The 23,414-nt window shown below is 42.1% G+C and overlaps 1 protein-coding gene across 8 annotated transcripts in view; it reads left to right on the forward strand.

The window, feature by feature from the left end:
* The window catches only part of LOC310709194 (arf-GAP with SH3 domain, ANK repeat and PH domain-containing protein 1-like), a 33,369-nt gene that overhangs the window by 5,238 nt on the left and 4,717 nt on the right, over window positions 1-23,414 (forward strand). For 5 of the 8 annotated variants that reach the window (XR_014527412.1, XM_083508436.1, XM_083508437.1 and 2 more), the window contains 23 exons: window positions 256-401; window positions 1,287-1,352; window positions 1,715-1,764; window positions 1,878-2,007; window positions 4,169-4,254; window positions 5,419-5,494; window positions 6,428-6,523; window positions 7,124-7,224; window positions 8,432-8,501; window positions 8,885-8,972; window positions 9,830-9,878; window positions 10,598-10,761; window positions 11,371-11,504; window positions 12,162-12,253; window positions 14,192-14,381; window positions 15,148-15,233; window positions 16,599-16,714; window positions 17,363-17,430; window positions 18,672-18,779; window positions 19,979-20,216; window positions 20,891-21,052; window positions 22,058-22,121; window positions 23,085-23,134. Coding sequence is in view for 6 of the 8 variants with exons in the window: in XM_083508436.1 (XP_083364562.1) it covers window positions 256-401; window positions 1,287-1,352; window positions 1,715-1,764; window positions 1,878-2,007; window positions 4,169-4,254; window positions 5,419-5,494; window positions 6,428-6,523; window positions 7,124-7,224; window positions 8,432-8,501; window positions 8,885-8,972; window positions 9,830-9,878; window positions 10,598-10,761; window positions 11,371-11,504; window positions 12,162-12,253; window positions 14,192-14,381; window positions 15,148-15,233; window positions 16,599-16,714; window positions 17,363-17,430; window positions 18,672-18,779; window positions 19,979-20,216; window positions 20,891-21,052; window positions 22,058-22,121; window positions 23,085-23,134 (2,430 nt within the window). In the remaining 2 variants the exon portion in view is untranslated. The remainder of the gene's footprint in view (window positions 1-255; window positions 402-1,286; window positions 1,353-1,714; window positions 1,765-1,877; window positions 2,008-4,168; window positions 4,255-5,418; window positions 5,495-6,427; window positions 6,524-7,123; window positions 7,225-8,431; window positions 8,502-8,884; window positions 8,973-9,829; window positions 9,879-10,597; window positions 10,762-11,370; window positions 11,505-12,161; window positions 12,254-14,191; window positions 14,382-15,147; window positions 15,234-16,598; window positions 16,715-17,362; window positions 17,431-18,671; window positions 18,780-19,978; window positions 20,217-20,890; window positions 21,053-22,057; window positions 22,122-23,084; window positions 23,135-23,414) is intronic. The other 3 variants (XR_014527411.1, XM_083508440.1, XM_083508441.1) reach the window with 1 other exon arrangement.

Below are 23,414 nucleotides of genomic sequence, written 5' to 3' on the forward strand. Positions count from 1 at the left end.
TTCTTTTGCCATGTACAAACAAATTGTAGTTAATAGCTGCCATTAAGAAAATATCACTCCATAATTTATTGATTGTTAGCAAGAAAGCAACTTAACAAAGCATAACCACTTGACTTACTCATGAATCAATATGTGTCAGGGCTTTCATTGCTAATTCAGTCAAACAGGTAGCTCACTGTTTTATCATTTTAGGGAATCTTTTTGTTTGTTTCAGAAAGGCGTACATGAATGTTCAAACAAATTTTGCTTCTACAGATCTCATTAACCACTTAGAAGCTCACATTATTACCCAGGAGAGGTTTTCAGGGAACTATCACAACAACAGTGATGAGAAGCTAGCTGAAGCCTTCATCACCTTTGCTTCATTCTCACGGGAGCTGCTTGATGCTGTTAAGAGCCTGGTATGAAACTGTTCTCCGCACCCACAGATTTGTCTGAAAAACAGAAGCATGATGACAGGGGCATGGTCAATGGTGTCAGTCTTCCCTTCCGGGCCCTAAGGAGAAGAGCAAAGGCCATGGGAGAATCTCAAAAGGCTACCTTGCCTTTACTTTACTGAAATTAGGGCATGCAAATAAGTCTACAGTTTGATTCCCTCCTTTCCCATTCCTTTTTGACAAGCTAAAACAATAATGCAATTATTTTTGCTTTATTTGTTCTACTTTATTTTAAACATTTCCATCCCCACCTTTCAATTAAAACTTGGATCTCCAAAGGGGGCTTACAATAAAAATCATAAATACAACGCACATTTCTAAAGCACAAAATGCTCCAAGACCTCCAGGACGTCCACTGTGAGAAATGGTCCACTGGGTTGATCCAGCAGATTCCAGCATGTGCCCGGACTAGGTGGCATTATAAGCCACATATTACTGGCGTTTTGCTATATCAAATAGACAAGACTATTTGGTGTTAATGCCTCTCATACAATAGGCCTTCTGGTTTTCCTTTACTGAAATTGGTTTGGCATCTCTGAGAAAAGACATTGCCTCTGAAGAGATCTGTAAAGTTTTGGACTGGACTACAGAGATGCTTTAAGAGTTTGGGGTAATACTCAAAAGATTGAGATTGCCTGCTTGTTGCACTTGTTTTTGCATTCCCATAGTGCCAGTTGGATCTATATGTTTTTATTTAGGTTGTTACAAGCAAAAAAAAGCCCTAAATCTGCAGTATTGTATTCTCTAAATGAAAATGATGCCTGAGATTATCATCTATTGTTGGAGAGCACTCAATAATACGAAGAAGCTGTTAGTGCTAGCTACATGTTGAACTCTCTCTTTTTGTAGTTGCTGAGCCTGTATCACAACATTCACTTTTCCCTGGACTCACTGATCAAGGGAGACTTTAAAGGGGTGAGTAAATAGATGCTGAAAAATGTGTTTCTGTCCTGTTATTACTGTGAGATTGCTTAGATTTTTGTTCATTCATTTTTACATTTGCATTCTGTCTTTCCTCCAAGAACTTCAAGGAGGCACAAATGGCTCTCTTTCCATTTTTTTAATCCTGTGGGATCACTTATTGAGATGCACTGTAAAAAGCATGAAAATAGCAGGCAGGGAAAATAAAGGTTTGATTCTCTTCACCCCATATAGGGCAGCATAACAGTTTAGCAATCTGTATGAAATATGAGGTGCATTGAAAGTACTGAAATAGGGAAGAAGAAATAAAACAACAACTAGATTTATTAAGTCTTAGTTTCTTTGTCTCTTGATAGGACTTTAAAAAGCCTTTTGAGAAAGCCTATAAAGACTATGAGAGCAAACTGTAAGTTGGCCTTTCCCCCTTAAACCAGTGATTGCTTCTGTACCTGGAATTGTTTCTAGCAAAATACGCCTGCACACAGCCATTAATAAATACTGTCTCTTTCTAAATTTCAGTGCAAAGATAGAGAAGGAAAAACGAGAGCTGGCAAAACAGTATGGGATGGTACGGACAGAGGTTGCAGGAGGGGAGATTGCTGAGGAGATGGAAAAGGAACGAAGGATGTTCCAGTTACACATGTGTGAGGTGAGTGGGGCAGATGAAAAAGTGCTTCTTTCTTTCGTTTCCTGTGTGGATCAGTCTGCTTGACAACACTGATATAGTCTGTCTATTTCCCTTTATGGGACAGATATCAGATTATTTAAATTGTTATGTAAATAATAATAATAGTTGCAAACTATTACTTCATTTAGGAGAAAGGAAGCGTCTCTGAACTCCATAAGCAGGGCACTTGCAGGCCAAGTAGATGCAAGAATTTTTTTAAGAAGGCATTCTCCTCTGCTAAAGATTTTACATTCATTGTTAATGGAATGAAACAATGGTTCCTACATGATACTGTGCACAACCTAGAAAAAAAATATTACAGTACAAACAGAAGTTGAGTCCAGATGTAAGACATTTCTCTACAATAAATGTGTGCTTGCTTTAATAATAATAATAATAATAATAATAATAATAATAATAATAATGTATTATTTATACCCCGCCCATCAGGCTGGGCTTCCCCAGCGACTCTGGGCGGCTTCCAACAAAATATGAAAATACAGTAATGCATCAAACATTAAAAGCTCCCCTAAACAGGGCTGCCTTCAGATGTCCTCTAAAAGTCTGGTAGTTGTTGTTCTCTTTGACATCTGGGGGGAGGGTGTTCCACAGGGCAGGTGCCACTACCAAGAAGGCCCTCTGCCTGGTTCCCTGTAACTTGGCTTCTCGCAGTGAGGGAACCACCAGAAGGCCCTCAGCGCTGGACCTCTATTTTGTTTCTGTGCAGTTTTCAGGATTGTGGCTCAGTTGCCAGGATATCAGATTTCTCCAGCACTTGAAGTCTTAATGCTTTGTGTTTTGTACCTGGGGAAATGCAATGCTTCCTCCTGAGAGTGTATTCTCTTTGGTACAATGCAATGTGGTTATATAGGTGCCGCTCTGGCACTCGTCACGGTCCTCCATTCACCAGTAGTGGTTTAGTCATGATGGCCACACAACCTGGAAAGCTGTCTGTGGACAATCGCTGTCTCCCTCAGCCTGAAAAGCGAGATGAGCGCCACACCCCATGGTCACATTTGACTGGACTTAACTGTCCAGGGGTCCTTTACTTTTAAAGGGATATCTTAACAACATACCCACCAGCATCAACTGAATGTGTTTGCTATTCACTGTTAGGGGGAAAATACGCCTTCTACACTAGTAGCTGTGGAAGTAAGAATGAGTTATCAAGGGTAAATTAAAAGACAGTGTAAACACTGTATAATATCTGCCTTTTTTAGAATTTGAAGGAGGGGAAACGGAACTGATTTAAGTTATCTAAATACAAAGAGTTTGATCCAGATTTGTCTTTCCATAAACGGAAGGGCTCCTTTCATTCATGGAAGGGACTGAGATCCAGTGGAAGATCCCACTGGGGAAAGGACAGGGGGAGGCAATTTTTCCTGATTGTTGCCCTCTTACTTTGTACCACCTTCCATTTTGTTCTGTGAGTCTCCTGGCCTTAAGAGCAGCTTTTTGGATAGCAGAGGTGCTGCAGAGGGAAGAGGGAATAAGTGGGAAATTCCCTATGTGCCCACTTTCCAGCAGCAGGAACTTCCTTTGAGTTTTGCTTACAAGAAATCTCGATCTTAGCCAGTTTATTGTGCTGTCTTTGAAGAACAATTAGTGTATTATATAGTTCATGTAGCAAATTAATTACAGTGGTGCCTCGCAAGACGAAAAGAATCCGTTCTGTGATTCTCTTCGTCTAGCGGTTTCTTCGTCTTGCGAAGCAAGCCCATTGACGGATTAGCGGATTAGCGCTATTAGCGGCTTTTAGCGGCTTATCTGCTGATCGGATCAGCTGATAAGCGGCTTAGCGGCTTAGAAAAAAAGGGGGGGGGGAAACCAGCAGGAACTCGCAAGACATTGTCGTCTTGTGAAGCAAGCCCATAGGAAATTCGTCTTGCGAAGCACCTCCAAAACGGAAAACTCTTTCGTCTAGCGAGTTTTCCGTCTTGCGAGGCATTCGTCTTGCGGGACACCACTGTATGCTAATGATGCAAGGTACAATTTACCAAAAAAAAAGTCATGTAATTTGGGGGAAGCGTTTTTAAACAAAACAAATCACTGCAGAACATTGTTTTCTATTTGAGCAGAGGAGGCATAAGTAAACAAAACAAAATAAGTAAACTCAGCAGGTCCATGTTCACTTTCCCTCCAGTACCTAATTAAAGTGAATGAGATTAACACCAAGAAAGGAGTTGACTTGCTGCAGAACAACATCAATCACTGCAACTCCCAGTTCAAGTAAGTGCGTTCAGTTCCTATATTCTCATTCCTCACAAAGTTGCAATAAATTCTTGAGCATCCCAACAGTATTACATCATGAGCTTCTGTAGGAGAGCCTTATGATATTCATGTATTTTTCATTTATAGTGTGTGTGAGATCTCTCTCGCCACACCTTTTTTTATTGTTATTCTGAACAGTCTTCTTTCCCCATAGCAGAGCTTCCCCACATTACATCTTTACAACCCTTAAGCCTTGCCATTAAGTATACGTCTGCGTTAAGTAACTTGTGTGATTGTGCCTGTGTGTTCAAGATGTGCGATACTGCGCTGCCCAACTTCACCCACTTTTGATTCTGGCCCTGCTTGCTTATGAAATGTGGCCCCTTACAGTTTTCCACTGCAGCCCCCAGACTCAAAAAGGTCCCATTCCAGCCTTAAGGGAGTTCCAGAACATTCCAATCTGGATTAAGCCCTGGATTATGCAACCATGTTTGGAATACCCCCAAGGGACATTGTGGAGCTGGTAAAGGCTCAGAAAAGGGCAAGCAAAGTAATCAAGGGGGTGGAGTGGCTCCCCATGAGGAAAAGTTGCATTTAGGATTTTATATTTCTGATAAAAAGTGAGTATGAAGTGACGTGATGGAAGTTTATATAATTGTGCACGGAATGGATAAAGTAGATAAAGTTTTTCTCTCTCATACCACTAAAACTTGTGGTTGTCCAACCAAGTTGAATGTTGGAAGATTCAGGACTGATTAAATAATGCCCTTTTTCGCGCAGTGCATAGTTAAACTATAGAACTCACTTGCACAGGAGGCAGTGATGGCTACCAACTCAGAATGTGTTTAATGTAATTTATTATTTATACCCCACCCATCTGGCTGGGTTTCCCCAGCCACTCTGGGTGGCTTCCAACAGGATATTAAAATACAATAGTCTATTAAACATTACAAGCTTCCCTAAACAGGGCTGCCTTCAGATGTCTTCTAAAAGTCTGGTAGTTGTTCTTCTCTTTGACATCTGGTGGGAGGGCGTTCCACAGGGTGTTAAAAGAGGATTAGACAAATTCATGGAGGATAAAGGGTATCAGTGGCTACTAGCTATGATGGCTGTGCTTTGCCTCTGGGGTGGGAACTGGGAATATCCTTTTTCTACTTTTGTTCCACAATGTTTTTCTGACAGTTTTTTCCAGGCATGTTTAAAGGCAACAGAGAAGCACAAACAGTTTATAGAGAATCTTACTCCTGAGCTTCAGAGTGTGAGTATGCTTCATCAGTTTCAGAGGGTTGTGTTCGACTAACATTTGCTGAGAGCAGACTTTGCTGAAATTAATGGTCGTGACTAACTTAAATGAAAGCAACCAAAAACTCAAAAGCTATCTAAAAATCAGAACATAATCAAATCATAAAAGCTACAGCAGGAGAATAGGCAAATTGTATGTATATCCCCCTTCACAATAATATTGTCACCATGTCTACTGCTTTTAAGGCATAGTATAATATCATTGAACTAAAACCAATAAAACAGCAATATTATAAACACATAAACATGTAAAACAGGTTCCAATGTTATGAGCCGGGAAAAGGCAAAAAGGTAAGTCTTGACAAGACTTCTGAAACAATTGATGGTTGCTGCTCCATGTATGACAGAAGAAGAGGCATTATACAGTGCAGGAGGAGGAGCAGAAAATACCCATTGTTAGGTCACTGCCCTGTGATATTCTGTTCGGGTGCAGAGGACACAACTATTATTAATACAAAATGCATATCCTGTTTTTTCACCTGCACTGGTTCCTGTCAGCCATGTGGATCCGTAGAAGAGCACTATAATAGTGTGACAGAACTGGATGTGGCCTAAAAGTGCAGGCACATGAAAATCTAAGCGGGGACTTTTGCAAGTGGTGATCAGCCTTAGTTACTTTTAGTCTTTGTAAGTGTGGGAAGCCTATGGCCCTCCAAGTGATATTGTTGTTAGACAGTAGCTCCTATTGGGAGTGACCATTGACCAAGCTGGCTGGGAACTGTTTTGGGAACTGGAGAGCCACGGCCTCCCCATCTCTGCAGTATACATAGCAGAGTTACTCAGTGTAGAATCTAAAAAACAGGAAGGAAATGCCTACTGAAGGGATTTAGCAGCAGCAGATGGAAGAACTCCCTTGCTTGATGGAATGTTTGTTGCGCTGCCCTTTCAGATGAAGGCCAAGCAGGACGAGGAGAAGAAGCAGTTGTGCTCTCTTCGCGATCAGCTGAAAGCAGCGCTGCAGCTGGAGCCCAAGGAGGTAAAACTGGTGAGGGAGCACCTCCTTTTGCCTAGGAATAGGGATGGATGAATTAGCTAATTTGGTTTCCCTTAGTTCAACATTGTTTCAATCTTAAGTTCAGTTTCCTCATCAGTGTGCTTAAAAAAAAAGTACTCAAAAATCTTCATGCAATTTTGTGCACATTTCTCGTAATATACATATTTTGTATGCATCGTGGCCATTGGTATGGATTTGGGCAAGTCATTTCCCGCAATATGTATTTTTCCATGTTACTTTGACTAATAAGCTCATTTTGTGTGCACGCTTTCCCTTAATATGTGCAGTTTTGTGTATCTTGTTTGGTTTGAGACCTGTATTGCAAAATTCGGACAGATTTTGAGAGACAGCTATGTTTCAGTTTCCATCTTGGTTCAGAATGTGCAAATTGGGTGGGTTTACATTAAAATTCTAGTGTGCTGGAGTCAGAAAATAAGGAACTCTATTTCACAAATGTTTTTGGTGAATGTGAACAGAGGTTTGGAATAATTGTAAGAACATGAAGCTTAGATTTTTGAACCCTAGGCCAATATTAGATTTGTACTTCAGAAAAACTACAAAGTTCTGCAAAACTGTTCTGTTTCCCAACAGAATTCTGTTAGCAAGCCACTGAGATACAGCATGCACCAGTTACAGGGAAATAAGCAGTATGGCACAGAGAGATCTGGGAATCTCTTTAAGAAAAGTGATGGGTAAGTGAAACCACTTCAGATCTGACAACTGCAAATATATTTTGTGAGCTCAGTTTACAACAACAAAATCATAAGAAGAGCCTGCTGAATCAGGCTAATGGTTCATGTAAGTCCAGTTCTCACAGTGGCCAACCAGATGCTTATGGGAAGCCTGCAAGCAGAACCTGAACTCAGCAGCATTCTCCACACTCATGGGTCTGGTTCACACATTGCATTAAACCATAGTTTAAAACAACCAATGGGTTAATGTGGATGCACAGTGTGTTGGCACATGCTGCTGAAAAGTTTTGTCTACTCCTCTTGCACCCATGCTGTTACCACTCTGCCAGGAAAGAAGCCAGAGTTTGGCTTGTTGTGATATTTAAACCTGGGCTCATGATTTTTCTCCTCTAAACAAACCATGAGTATCAAGCCAAAAGCAAGCCTTAGTTTCACTGCTCATGGTTTGTTTGGAGAGAAGCAAACCACAAACCTGGATTTGGGCAGCATGACAAAACAGACTCTGGCTTGCTTCCCAGCAGTGGTAGTGAAGGAGTAGAGAAATGTCTACCCTTTCAGCAGCATGCACCAGCACACCATGTGCTCACATTAAACCATTGTTTGTTTGTTTTAACTATGATTTAATGTGACATGTGAACCAAATCATTCTTCAAGCTTGCCTTGGAAAGATTTTATATGGCACGGCAGACTATAAATAAACAAAACAAAGAAACAAGCAACTACCGAACAGGCGAAACTTCAATGGATGAAATTTCTCATCATGCATTTCCATGTTGAGAAGAGGGACATGTGTTGCTGAATTCCTGCTTGTTATGCTGCTGGTTAAAGGTCCATGCCTTACCCTCACAAAAATTGGCAGACTGAGTTGTGTCATGTTTGTATGTAACCCAATGTTATTTTAGAAATATCCTATGTAGTTTAATATGTGGTTGTAACAAGGGCTAAATAAGAGATGTGATGTTGTCACTAAGATGCTTGTTCAAGTGAGTCCTCCGGAGAGACTTTTGTGAGTGTAGGATGGGAAAACAACAGTAGACACTCCTCCCATGAACTTCTGTAAATTAATTTAGGATGACAGCCATCATGTTTATTTCCATCATTCCCTTTGATGCACTTACCCTAATGAAGTGGTTGGAATTAGTATTTGACAGTTTGGGTCTCCCACCTGAGACTTTCTGTTTAATGTAATGTTACCTTTAAATTTCAGCTTAAGAAAGGTCTGGCAGAAGAGAAAGTGCACAGTCAGGTATGGCTACCTGACCATCTCACACAGCACGGTAGGCACTATGCTTCATCTTAGAACCTGTTCAGTGTAGATGGATTAGAGAATAAGCTTCTTCAGAAACCAGCTACGTACAATGACTTTATTAGGGTACTTCCAAAGCTCACCTTCCCTACAAAAGTGAAACAGGAAGTATCCCTTTAAAAGAAGTACTTGTTATCCCAGGGGTCAGGAGTGAGTTTTTCCTGGTTCTGAACAATGTTTGCTGCTGCTCTTCATACACCAGTATTTGGTCTAGTGGTGATTAGAATGATGAGTGTGTAGTGAAGACCCACCTTATTTCTGTTTCGTATGTGCATAATCCATATTGTATGTATGTTGTGCAGCTGGACACTGTTGAAATTGACTTACAATATTCTTTTCTTTTTCATCATCTAGCTAAATCGCACTCCAGTCAAGCTGAATTTGCTCACTTGCCAAGTGAAGCCAAATGTGGATGACAGGAAGTGCTTTGATCTTATTTCACGTAAGTCCTCATTTTCTGAGGAAGCATTTCAAAGAGCACCCTTTTTCTATAGTGCTTCATAGGAAAGGTACAGGTGAAGAGGGGTTTTTTGTAGGAGTCCGGGGAGGGAATGCATCTTTAACCTTACCTTATCTTTGAATTTCATTCCTTTCTCACTGAGTGACCTTGGCTAGCCATTGGCCTCATTTACACATAATGTAAGCCTAATCAGGTGTTATGTACTGAGTTGAATAGGATCCAAACTGCAGCAGTCTGCTTGGTCCTAGAACAATAGGATCCAAATTGCAGCAGTCTGATTGGTCCTAGAACAATAGGATTCAGAATGCAGCAGTCTGATTGGTCCTAGAACAGTGCAGCAGTATGATTGGTTGGCAGGAACCACCCAATCATGCTCCAGATATAAGTGAATCCACAACCTGATTGGCTTACAGTAGAATTCCAGAATTAGCCAATCATGTGCAGCCCATTGTGTAAATAATGTATATAAAGCAGATACTTTGAGGGGACTTTCATTCCTCCTCACCACTATGAGCTGAATAAAGAGCATGAAATCACTTTGCGACTCTGAGTATATTTCATCTTGTTTTAGTGAGAATAAGCAAACATGCAGGTCCCCAGAGCATTTTGCTCCTCCCCAGCTGTGCTGCAGATGTGCAACCTAGGGCTAAGCCATGGCTCATGTTTCATCACCTCCTAATTAACCATGAGTGGTAAATCAAAAACAAACCTTGGTTTACAGCTCATGGTTTGTTGGGAGATTCCGTGGGATCATTTTGTGTTGTGATAATATTTCTAAAACAAATTTTCTCTCTCTCTCTCTCTCTCTCTCTCTCTGTGTGTGTGTGTGTTTATTTCAGATAACCGAACATACCACTTTCTAGCAGAGGACGAACAGGAATGTACCATGTAAGTATTGGGGAGGAGGGATGGAGCCCTTAAGACCTGTGTGGATTGAAAAAGTGCAACAGGAGACACTTCTCCTATGTTTATTGTTTTCTCATGTTAGGGGAAAGCCCCAACCATTTATTTTTGATCTATTAACAGGGCTTTGAGCAGAACTACACATTATGCATGGTTCTGTTATTCTTCCTGTAGACTTTTAAAAAAGCAAAACAAAATATACTGAGACTGAATTTGAAGGGGGAGGCTGACCTCCGTCACATTAAACCTACAGAACTCACAGGGATATATGTGTGCCTGCATCCCCCAGCTGCAGGAATGGGGCCCCTGTGGCCCTCCAGGTGTTGTTGGACACCAACTTCCATTAGCCCCATCCAGCAGTCAGTGGTCAGGAATGATGGGAACTGCAGTCTTCTGCTATAGTGGCCCAGGTGCAGGTGGGACCTCTGCTTATGGGTCCAGCATCTTCCATCTTAGCAAAGTGTCTTAACAACATCATAGTGTGGTTTGAAGTGCCATCTTCAAGCTCATCTGTTGCCTTGCATCCCTTTGCTTAAGGAAATGGCATGCATGGGGAAGGTATTTACTTTGGATTCCTTACAGATTGTGGCTTCGATTTACTTCCACTTGCAGCCATGCATGCAGTCCACAGTACAGAGGCCTAGGCCGACTGAAAGGGTGGGGAAGTTCAGTTTATCTGACAGTAGTTTCCTTCTGCCTTGCAGATGGGTCTCTGTCCTCAGCAATAGTAAAGAAGAGGCTCTCAACGTGGCATTCAAACAAGCACAAGGCAGGGAAGAGTGCAGCATGGACGACCTGACTGGAGCTATCATCAAGGAGATAAAGCGCATGCCAGGAAACAGCATGTGCTGTGACTGCTCAGCATCAGGTGCAAAAGGAGACAGCTGAACTACTTCCCATTTTGACCCTGAATGGCTGGGGCAGGTTCTACAAAGGGGGATGCATTGGGATACCCAATCTCAGTGATCACGAGCAGAAGGCCAGATCATGTCATTATTGAGGATTGACGTTGCCTGAGGACTATTCCTGCCTCAGGGTCTGGTCAATGCCAGGTCAATGATTCATAAGACCACTGCCATTCATGACGTGATCGTGGATGAAGGAATTGACCTGGCAAGAGACTTTGTTGGACATGGCAGATGGGTCTGTTCTTGCCGCTGCTTGTCTGCCAGGTTTCTCTTTCGCACAGCAACCCAGGGCATGTGGGCAGGGGATGGGGGGGGGGTTGCAGTGATTTTTAGGAAGTCATTAGTTTTCACTAGGCATCCTATTATTTCATTTCATGTGTTTGAAGCTTTGAAGATAATTGTTCTATAGTAAACTGAGCAAATGTTCACTCCTTCCACTGACATTTTTGAGGGCCCTCAGAGGTGTTGAGAACATTCCATGAGGCGAAAGTGTGAAGATTTCTTACCATACTGTCCATCACCTTCAGGAAGGTGACAATACCTGTTTTGTTCTTGCTTACTCCGCACAGACCCAGCTTGGCTCTCCATTAATTTGGGAATCCTGATTTGCATTGAATGCTCTGGCATTCACCGAGAGATGGGTGTCCATCATTCCCGTATTCAGTCAGTAGCCTTGGACAAACTGGCAACCTCAGAGCTTCTGGTAAGGATGTTCTGACTGTGTTCTGCACTACAACAACCACCTTCCATTCAAAGTTCATGATGGCATTTCCCCTTCCAAGTACAACTGATTCACCTCTTTAATAAGCTCTGTTTTGGTTCCAACATTCCTTCGGTGATTATGCTATTTTCCTCTCTACCCCAATTCTTTTGCAGTCTGCCACATTCTGTGATGTTACCATGGTTTCACCTTGCCTGCTAACCCAGACCATACATTTAAAGCACATAGCTTCCCCTCAGAGAATCTTGGGAACTGTAGTTTGCCACTCACAAAGCTACAATTCCCAGCAGCCTTGACAAACTTCATTTTTCAGGATTCTTTGGGGGGCATCATGGGGTTTAAATGTACTTTAAATGCATAGTGTGTACACACACACACACACACACACACACAGTGTCTGTGTCTGTTGTTACTTTCCTCCTTACTCCTTCCTTTACATTTAAGCTAAGCAAGGCATAAATAACACAGAGGTACTACTCAAATGTTGCCATAGTTCAACATTTCTCCTACTCTAACCTGATTTTCTCTGTCATAAGACCCATCCAGGATGCAGCTTGTGGGCAAGCACATGCTTGGCATTGACGTAGCTATATTTTTATTTCCTGTTGTGTGTTAAATTACATCTTATTTGTTTTGCAGTTGGCAAAGAATATTGGAAACACACAGTTTAATGACATTGTGGAAGCCAATCTTCCCAGCGCATCTCTAAAGCCTTCTACTGATAGTGCAATGTAAATAATTTAATTCTGTTTTTTTTCTTTTTTTCTGGTGAGTGGGAAAGAGTGTTGGGGGGTGGGCAATGGGAGAAGCCCAAACATGTCCGACATTACATCGCAAGCCAAATGTCAGAACAAAACAAATTTTGGTGACACCCATTGATTTATTGTCTATAATTGATTGTGGCAAGAACTTTCAAAGAGGGTTTCTTACATCCAGTGCATTAAGTGGTTATATTGTGAGAGATGGCAACTATGGAATCTATTAAAATAGATATTTTATACTTTGTTGGCATAGATCAGACCCAATGACGCATCAAGTCCATAATCCAGTTGAGAAGTGTAAAAGCAGGGAACGAAGGCAAAAGTCCTACCTCTCTGTTTACAAGGTCCTACTGTCAATGTTAGAAGAGTGCATCTTAGATATGTAAGAGAAGATAGCAGATACACAATAAGGCAGCATGGTTTCACCATAGGTAGATTTTGCCTAACAAATTTATAGGAATACCTTGTACTACTTGTGACATAATATCTTATAAATGATGTAGGTTAAATTAGTAGAGAGTGCATGTGTAATAAGGATGTGAGGTAACACCTGAGGACTTGGGCTTTAGAGATTGTCTGGACACAGACTTTCCTGCACTGCTGTTTTGATGTAGAGAGCCAGGTATATAGGAAGATCCCTGGTAAAATCCTGGTAGTTTTTTTAGCCTACCCTGCCCCCACCCCCAGTTGAACATAAGAACCCTGTTGTGTAGTAGTGGTGGTAAAGGTAAAGGGACCCCTGATCATTAGGTCCAGTTGCGGACGACTCGGGTTGCGGCGCTCATCTTGCTTTACTGGCCGAGGGAGCTGGCGTTTGTCCACAAACAGCTTCTGGGTCATGTGGCCAGCATGACTAAGCTGCTTCTGGAGAACCAGAGCAGTGCACGGAAACACTGTTTAACTTCCTGCCTGAGTGGTACCTACTTATCTACTTGCACTTTGACGTGCTTTCGAAGCTGCTGGGTTGGCAGGAACAGGGACTGAGCAACGGGAACTCACCCCGTTGCAGGGATTTGAACCACCGACCTTCTGATCGGCAAGCCCTAGGCTCTGTGGTTTAACCCACAGCGCCACCCGCATCCCAGTAGTAGTAGTAGTAGTAGTAAGTGCTTTTTTAGGGGGGGGGGTACTCAAGGATACATGGGTTTTCTCAGGGAAAGTTCCAGAGCAGAAAGAAAGAGTGCTCAGACACAGAGTTTTAAAGTGTGAACTATGATGAGAAAGCTCAGAGGACAGTTAAGTATAGATAAGCCCTAAGACAAGACTATTAAAACAGCACAATTAAAAGAGCTGAAACAGCAATTAAAACAATTAAAGCAGGAGGTTTAAAGCAGGAGATCAAGCAAATGCTTGTCTAAACAGGTCTGACTTCAAAAACCGGCAGCATGCCAATACTGATGGACCTCTCTTGCATTTCAGCAAGGTCAGCGTTCTACAACAACAATGACACTAGTGAAAAAACCTGTCTCTGTGTTACCGCAAGCCAATAATAATCAGGCTGAGGGAAAAGAAACCAGGTTTCATATGTTGATCTTAATTCCCTTATTGGAGCACACTTTAAAACAATGGTTTATTTTCTGCTTCTGAAAGGGCAAGGTGTAAGATGTTTTACATAAAATATAAAGCATATCCTAAACTGGTCCACCCTGCAAACAAATCAGAACAAATGCTCAATGGAGGTCAGGTATAGCCTAAACACCGTGTAGGTTTTGTGTAAGCAAATCACGATGAATGCTCAATAAATAGGTCATCTGGTGAAACCCATAGTCTCTACCCATAGATTGAAGCTCTGAACTTCTGCTTCTTGTTGACTTAGAGGCTATTCTTGACATCGGCTTTTCTGCTGGCTTTGCATCAAAATGCCCCATCAGAGGCATGGTTTCCAATTTGTGCTTTGCACCATTACAGGGCTCTCCGGAAGGATTTTATCATCTCCAAGTATGTTGATAGGAAGTATGTTGCTCGGAGGACCACAGAGAGCCCAGCTGCCAGGCTCAAGGACCTGCAGGATGCTGTCAAAGACAAGGATATATTTATCTTGCTTCAGGCATATGCTGAAAAGGTGGATTTAAATCAGGCCCTTCTGGGGTACAGGCAGGTGAGGCTTCTTCTGCCCCAAAGAGCTGACAAGAACACCTACTCTTTAGCAGAGATAACACCAATGTTGCAGGAGGAAAGCAGCACACACAGTCCAACCAGAACAGGTTTTATTGAACCCTGTAAGAGAAGGTATTTGCGCCTAGGCTACACACTAAGGAGATTCATAAATTCTGAGTCACTGAATAGCATTGCTTTAGTTATTTGGCTATTTCTCCAAGGCCTTTTGCTTGCATAATAAAGCAACACAGTTGTTTCCTCTTCATTATTTTTGACTCAGCATTTGGCACCCAGGATCATATTCCCCTTTGCCTTTGTGTATTTTATGTACTTCTCCCATTGTCTCTTTCATCTCATATACAGTATTGCCTCCCTTCCCCCTTTACAAAAAAAAACCTCTCAGGGAGAAATAATGACAGATCCACTGTACTTTATTTATTTAATGGTTATTTAGATTATATTTTTGGATATTGCTGTTGAACTGTCTTGAGTTGCCTGCATAATTTGCAGCGTATAAACATTTTAATAAAATAAATACACAACACATAGCATGTAGTTTAGCTTGAATTTTATGCCAGGAACTGATTGTAGAAAAATACAATTAAGAGCCTGCCTAAGCTTCCCCTGAAGTTTTTAGAGTGATATGAATGCCATCAGGAAGTGATTTCCATGATGCTAAAGATCAATGGCTAGGACTTAGCAGTAAGCAAAGAAAGCAGCAAAACATAGTTGCACAATCACTTTGTCTTCTTCTTCTTTGTTTAAAGGAGCCAGGCGAGACACTTCTCCATCTGGCGGTTCTAGTATGTGACCGAACATCTTTGCATATTGTAGATTTTCTGGTGCAGAATAGGTAAGCTGACTCCCTAGGCCTCATGATAAACTGAGGTAAGACCTACTACAGTGGTGCCTCGCAAGACGAAAAGAATCCGTTCTGTGATTCTCTTCGTCTAGCGGTTTTTTCGTCTTGCGAAGCAAGCCCATTGACGGATTAGCGGATTAGCACTATTAGTGGCTTTTATCGGCTTATCGGATCAGCTGATAAGCGGCTTAGCGGCTTAGAAAAAGGGGGGGGAACCCGCAGGAACTCGCAAAACATTTTCATCTTGCGAAGCAAGCCCATAGGAGATTCGTTTTGCGAAGCACCTCCAAAACGGAAAACTCTTTCGTCTAGCGAGTTTTCCGTCTTGTGAGGCATTCGTCTTGCGGGGCACCACTGTATTGAGGGGTTTTGTTTTGGGATTTATTTTTTATTTTTATTTTTTGCAACAACAACAGAAAGGTCCTGAATGAGAGTAGGAAGACACACACACACTATTTCCTTGCAAAAAGCCATCTGCATTGTTTGGGGACGAAGGGAAGCTGCTTGGACTTGAAGAAGTGTTGTCTGTTTGGGCTCTTCTGAAGTTTTCTTCAGCCCCCTCTTCATGCCCCCCCCTTTTTAAGCACTCTTTCCATTGAGTTGAAAAAGATATTAAAGTTCTCTATGGTGTTTGAACTAGAATGGCATGTTCCTTCATGTAAATCATCACCAGGCTGAGCATGTCATCCAGTGCTGAGCATGCATGTGTGAATTTGTGCCTGTTGTGTGCCAAAAGGCATTCTCTATATGTTACATGCCGTTGTGCTATCTTCTGAGTTTCCAGCCCTGAAAATGATGCTGACAATTATATACATGTATTTTAATTTGGTCATGTTAATTAGAAGATTGAGTCCCCAGACAAAAACAGAATTTAATTCTTGGAGAGCTGGATCGGCTGTGTGTGTGTATATATTGTGTGTGTAATGGCACCTATCAACAGCTGGGGAGATGTAGTGATGGCAACACTAACTCCCTCGGCTAATGAGGAAATGAAATGGTGGAGAGAACAAAGTGGTGTCAATTGCTGCTGTTGAAGCTGTGGCAGTACAGTGGTACCTCTGATTACGTACTTAATTCGTTCTGGAGGTCTGTTCTTAACCTGAAACTGTTCTTAACCTGAAGCACCACTTTAGCTAATGGGGCCTCCGGAGGGCACCCCGTGCTTCGGGCAGGTGTGCGCAAGGCTTGGGGCGGCAGCCGCGGCTGGGGGGAGGAATATTTTTTTTTATTCATTCCCCCCCCCAAAAAAAAAACACCGAGGTGCGTCCTATGGGCCGGTGCGCCCTATAGGACGAAAAATATGGCATTCTATAAATGGGAAACAATCTGCCTGGCTAATAATTGTCTCTCATCCAGTGGGAGCCTGGTGAAGCAGACCTCCAAGGGCAACACCCCACTTCATTACTGCAGCCTTCACAATAAACCTGAATGCATAAAACTCCTTCTACGGGCCAGAGCCAACATCACAATCAGTAAGTGGTTACCAAACAAAAATTACCGTTTGAGTTAGGAGGGGAAATAACTCCTTACTTGTCACAGACTGGTTGGACGCAGAGGAATGGTAGTAGGAACCTGCTGGGGAACCCACCAAGGGACGAAGGCTCAGAGCCCAGGGATTGGTGACACTGAGTGGTCAGAGGGAGAAGCCCTGGAAGGAGGAGGTGTCAGAGGTTGAAGGGGCAACAGGGCTTAGTGAGTTAGGAAAGTCTGTGGCAGAGACAATCAAGAACCAGAGGCAGAAGCAAAAGCAGGCGAGTGTGAGAAGAGAGATCACGAGGCAGAGATGAATCAGGATAGTGAAGAGTCATGCAGTGTCTCCCCTCTCCTGCTGTGGCAAGCTCCCCTCATTTCCCCTTGTGCACATTTCCTCCTAATATATGCATTCTTGTAATTATTTGGTTGGAGAACTGAGTCAAAAAATTCAGACAAATGTAAATTTTGACAGGTGGCCATGTTTCAGTTCCCATATTCTTTTGAAAAGTGCCAATTTGAAAGATTCACCTTTAAATGTGAACTGAATCAAATTTCTCCCCCGTTCCTAAAAGTATGGTGATATCAATAGAGCTTAGTCTGTTGCTCTCATTATTACTCATTTGGTGTCATCTGATATTTCTTAACAGCGAATGAAGCTGGAGAGACGGCCCTCGATATTGCTAGGCAAATGAATCACGATGTGTGTGAAAATCTGGTAAGAAATGGGAGGTTTATTTCTGCTTTGCCACTATAGGAAAGCAATGAGCTTGAGAAGTATTTAGAAAGGGCCAGACTCTGGCATCTCCATATTGGACTGAATGAGGCCTCTGTCTGAAAAGCAGATGAGCCTCTACCAGTCAGTGTAGGCAATACTGAGGCAGATGTACAAATGGTCTGACTTGGTGTAAGGTAGCTTCCTATGTTCCTGTGTCTGGAATCTGGACATACCCAAATATTGAGCTCTTGGCAAAATTAAATATCTAGTGCTCTGTATTTTCAAGAGATTCAAATTACTATGAAACTATCATTGCCCATTGCTCCTGTGCTTATTTTGTGTGCGCACTCTCACTTGGTCTTTGCTGAAAACAAGGTTATCAGGTTTACCTAGCACTTTAAAACTATACCCTGTAAAAGTAGTGCTGCTGTGTGAATTCACCTATGAAAATGAGAGAAGTTGGGAGACGGTAGCCACCAAGTTAGACATATTCCTCTTCTCCCGGGCCTTTGGCCAATTAAACAATCTATGGCCTTCTAAACTGGAAGGGGGTATTGTTTTTGTTACTATGTTATATAGTTTTGGGTTTTTATATTGTAAACCGCCCTGTGATCTTCAGATAAATGCTGGTATAGAAATTTAATATATATATATGCAAGGCTTCTCTTCATTTGCATTTTGTAAAAGCTTTTTCTGCTTTAGTGAAAAGCATGCTTCTGTGTGAGTAGTTAAGGAGGTGACAGAAATAAAGCCCCAATTCACCAACAATTTATTGGCAATTTGTGGTGTTGGGATTATAGCCCCCACTACCCCTTCTCTTCTGGGTGCTTCCAGATGGTTATTTATTGTGGGATAGCTGCTCATCATGCCCACAAGTTTAAAAAAAAATATTGCAGCATCCACACAACATCATTGGCATTAATATGGCAGCCTGCATCCTGACCTGCTCCTCTTTTAATTTGGATTTACCTTTTCCAGGGAAAATCTGATAAACTAAAAAAAAAACCAATGACCCATTTGTGATATCTCAGTGACCTGTTTACAATATTAAACCTCCATATTAAGCTGGAAGCACCTTTTGTCCTTCGGCAATACTATTTTCCACTTCCCCACTAGAACCCTGGAATATAAAAGAGAGCAGCTAGGACTCCAGCAAACTTAAAGTTTGCTTTGGAACTTTTCCAAACTATAATAAGAAAGAATGTGAACAGATACTAGAGTGAGTGTCATCTCTCTTGCAGCTATTGCAGGCTCAAAATGATCAGTTCAACATGCGAGCTCATGTGGAATATGAGTGGCGGCTGGGCCAAGAAGACATGTTCGAAAGTGATGATGATCTGGATGAGAAGGTAAGGTCCCAGCACTTTTGATCAGTTGTTTTGTGAGCTGGAGGTCTGCCCATTGCTTCCCATTTCTCAGCACCTTCCTAAAACACATTTGGTCGCTTAAAGTTGGGTGCCTCTTCCAGCAGGGAGTTTGTGAAAATAGGCAAAACCGAATGGATATTTCTGTAGTCATTAGAATTGGCAGAATCCCAAGAATGATCCACTACTGGGGTTATTAATGTGAATCATTTTAATCAATGTATTCCAAGGCCACTCAAAGCCAATGATTTCAGCATACTTGATTTTGTGCTAGGCTGCAGCCCACGGGTTGTGGTCAACATAGTGCTAAGGAGGTCATTCCATTAGCACAAGGATTTCTGCCCGCACAAGGAAATAATCTTCCCTTTCCTCTCCCACTCACTGTTCTAGGGATTCTCCAAACAATCTGGAACAGACTTGGGGAGGGCATAGGAGAGGGAACAGGAGAGTAGGGTTGGAATCCTGCTGCATTAGTGGGGATCCTTGCACTTGCTTCTCTGCAACAAGTTAGTTGAATACAGGCCTGCATGTTTTAATCAAAGATTGCAGGGAGCTATTCACCACAGAGGAAAGCTCTTTATCATGCTCAAGACTACAATTATTACTTTTTTTTAAGGAGAGCTACTTCATTATTATTATTATTATTATTATTATTATTATTATTATTATTATTATTATATAGGGCTGCAATCCTGTGCACACATGCTAGGCATTAAACATGAATAAGGCTTCAGTCTTCACCATGAGGCGCTTGCCTGAAGAGAAAAAGTTCATTTAAAAAGCCATCACACAACTTAAGTGTTTCAAACTTAGATCCAAAATAGACAAGCATCTGGTTTCCAGGATCAGGCACTGACTATAATTATTAGTTCTTATTTGAACAAGGACCTCGGAATTGTAAAAAATGAATACGTCTCAAGGAGAAGCCCTTCATCCATTTATTCTACATGCATTGTGTGTGCATCCTCTCAGCTGGAACTTCCATGTACAGAAGTAGTATACCAAACAACAGGGAACTGCTGTTGCCCTTTGTGAGCTCTTGAAAGCGTCCTGGTGGCTGGAGGCTCTTGGAAGCAGAATACTAAATTAAATTGGGCTGCTGATCCAGCAATGCTGTTCTTGGGTAAGGTTTCTAGTATTTTATTCTGCTCTCTATTAACGTGGTTTACATTTATTTGTTTCAGCTTAGTCCAGCGAAAAAAGATCGCTTTCATCGTCCTCAGAGCTGCTACAATCTGCCTGGAACAGCCTCTCAGTCATGGAAAAATCCAGCTGACTTCTCCAAGGGAGCCAGTCCACTATCCCCAGAGAAGCTCCGTGAGCTATACGCTGTGCCACATGTTTCTGCCTCTAGACCCACTGTGGCAACATCGCCCCCTGCCTGTACAGGCCCACCGCTGCCACCGCGCAATGCACCTAAAGGTTAGACAGCGTTGATAATGTCCTATTTCATCACTGCCTTTATAGCTACAGAATTATAGTGCTATAACTGCACCATTCCTGTGTTAGCTAATTCCCTGATGTACCATATGAGCCGTCTAATTACTGTACTCCCATTTTGCCTGAGTAGAGATGTTGGCTTCTGTCTCTCCACAATGTGCAAAGTGTACCCTACAGCTTTTTTGCGGGGAGGGCGGGGTGGAGAGGAGTAAAGTGTAAGGGTGGTAAGGCCAAAGGTGCATTATTCATATCCACTTTTCACTCTGGTCAAGAATGTATTTTAATGGGGATTTTGGAGACCTAGAAGACAGGGAGGCAGAGGTTGATATCCTTTCTTTCACATACCTCTGTGGGTGTGAAGAAGATGTAACTGGTTGCTACTTTCAAGTGTAAATACTGCCATGGTGAGCAGTGTTGTGCATCTCCTATTTATATGCAAACTATACAATATATCTTAAATTTTGCACCTAGGTATGGATGGCCAGCTCCTTTATTTTTAGGGCATGGGTGCAGAACTCATGGCTGTCCAGACATTGTTGACGTACAAGTCCCATCAAGCCTCACCACTGGGCATGTTGGCTGAGGCTGATGGGACCTGCAGTCCAACAACCTTCAACAAGGGTGTTATCACTGACTGTTTCTCTTTTTTTGGTCAGCCCCCAGCTTCCCTCCTCCACTGCCCCCATCCAGCTGGTCGGTCCTCCCTGCAGACACAGCACCTAGAAAGATCCTGCCTCCACCTCTGACAATCCGACATAAGCGGACCTCCTCAGAGCCTTCTCCCAGCACACCACTCAATCCTACCAGCCCAACTGCAGGTAAGAGAGCTCACTGAATCAGCTGAGGATTGCTGCATTGATTATAAAAATGAGGAACAGGAATATATCTAAATCTAGATTTATTGGGGGGGGGGGAGGCTTTATGCTGAGGTATATCATTGGTCCACTATTGACATTGACTAGGGACATTAACTCTTCTTATTCACAAACTACCACAGGACACCAGTGTGCTAAAATCTGGAAACACAGCTCTAGGTATATGAAGTTAGGAAACACGGGTGATTTTTTTAATACGCCTTCCTGCACCATTTCTAAATGTTGATTGTCTGTGAATGCTCTGACACACTTTGAATATGCAGGCCACCACATCTTGCAAACCTGCAAAAAATATGATTTTAATCAAGATGTGGCAGGTTCACAAATTCAGTTCATCTGGCTAAAATTCCCTTTAAAAATCAAATTAGGTTTATTTTAGCACATTAGCTATTTCTTTAAAAATCCCCATCAGTTCATATACTGAATCACTTCAGAAGCATTCCAAACAATCCAGAATGGAGAGAGGATGAATGCATTCTTTTGAGGTAGCAAATAACCTTCAAGTTGATTACATGAAAGTCAGGGACCGTGGCATGATAGTGAGAATGGACCACAACTATCCTGAATGCATCACTCTAATTCACAACCATTTTGACATGTCATTGATGCTGTTAAGAGTCCACAAGTTGGGGTTTGTTTGTTTTTTGCTGCAGTAACAGGATTTGTGAATCCTCTGACATGTTGAGACGGTGATTTTATAATGCCTCCTTGGTGGATTCACATTTTGAAGGATTTTTGAGAGATTTTGAGATGTGTTTTGGGCATGTGCATATCAGAGGCAGGTCAGAACATTCACAAAATTACGGTAGTCATTGTGGCAAACAAGGTGGGGGGGACTCAACTGGTTTTACTATGTCATCAAAGGATTGTTTGCTCATAAGTTTATGCTATAGTAAACTGACCTGATGCTGGCTTGTAAACAGAAAAGTTCCTTTGTCTCTGTCTTAGACCCTAGATCTTTCTCCCTTCCAAGACGTTGCTCTCCAGAAGGAGCCTCTTCTAGGAGGTTGAGGTAACCATGTGTGTCTGGAGGCTCCTCCAGACATCCTTTTCATTGCACATTCGTGATTTGTACTCATGAAGCTATTGGGGCTGTCATATGTGATCCCACTTTCAGTACTGTTTGCAGCTGCAAATGTTTTGCAGCAGTCTCCCGGCTTCATTTTTGGCCAGCTCATATATCATAGCTTACTGCTGAAATTCAGTAACTTTGCATACTACAATTGTTCTAGTTTATTTTTGTCCCGCTTTTGTTGCACTGTTGCACCCCCCTGGACACCAATAATGTGGTAGCTTTGGGGCAGCACTGCAGAACAAACTAAAGCAGAATAAATCCACCACTACTGTTGTGTCAAGAACATGATGCAGAATGCCTCTGCAATAAAACACAGTCCTGGAGGGGCCGTGTGATGCAGAGCTGATTGCCTGGTGCACCCCAGCTGTGTTTTGAAACAGGGTGGTTGGGCAATCTTTGTCTTTGTCAATCTGTCTGTCTCTGTATATACTGCTCAAGAGCAGAGAATGAGGTTTTAAAGCAGTTCAGTTAGGGCTCTTCCAGATTTCCTGTTTGTTCATCCTGATTCATTTGCACAGAATTTACACAGAGGTTATGTAATGTTGCCCAACTTTGCTGTCATCCCATTCTTTCCAGTATACTTTCCTGACCACCAAAATTTTTGTTTTGTTCTGCAAGAGCACCAAATTTACTTTAATTGTGCAAACTGAAGTTTCTGGTATATGATGGAATCATACCCGCAATATAGTGACAATATGGAAGCAACTTTAACTTGCATTGTGAATATAAAACTTATATTGGTCAGAATCCTCATTTACAAGACAGCTGCCTTTCTTCTGCTCACCTGTCCTGTCAGTTGGTATGAGTTTCTAGGTGGCTGCTGTTTTTTGAAGCACATCAATTAGGAAATGAGGGATTCTTCAAGGTGAATGAACACTCCCCCCCCCCTATTTCCTTTAGTTCTGATTCTTCTGAACTCCCTGAAGTGGTGGAGAATTCCTGGCAACAAGGTAAATCTCTCTCTCTCTCTCTCTCTCTCTCCCCCAGCAAATACCAGCTGAGCTACTTCCTTCTCCCCACTACAGTCGTCCAACAATATTTCACATATTCTTTCCTTTTAAAGTTGATTTCTTTTTGAACTTACGGACTTCTACTATATCATAAGTTTTGTGAATTTTACTTCCTTGTATTCAGTTGCACAAGGTGTCCCTACATCAGCCTTGTTCTTCCATTTTGACACCATTTCAGAATCTAGAGGCACTTCCAAATGACCTGTTTATTGAGCAGGTT

This window comes from Podarcis liolepis (assembly GCF_965112155.1).
Source record: "Podarcis liolepis genome assembly, chromosome: 6".
NCBI lineage: Eukaryota > Metazoa > Chordata > Lepidosauria > Squamata > Lacertidae > Podarcis > Podarcis liolepis.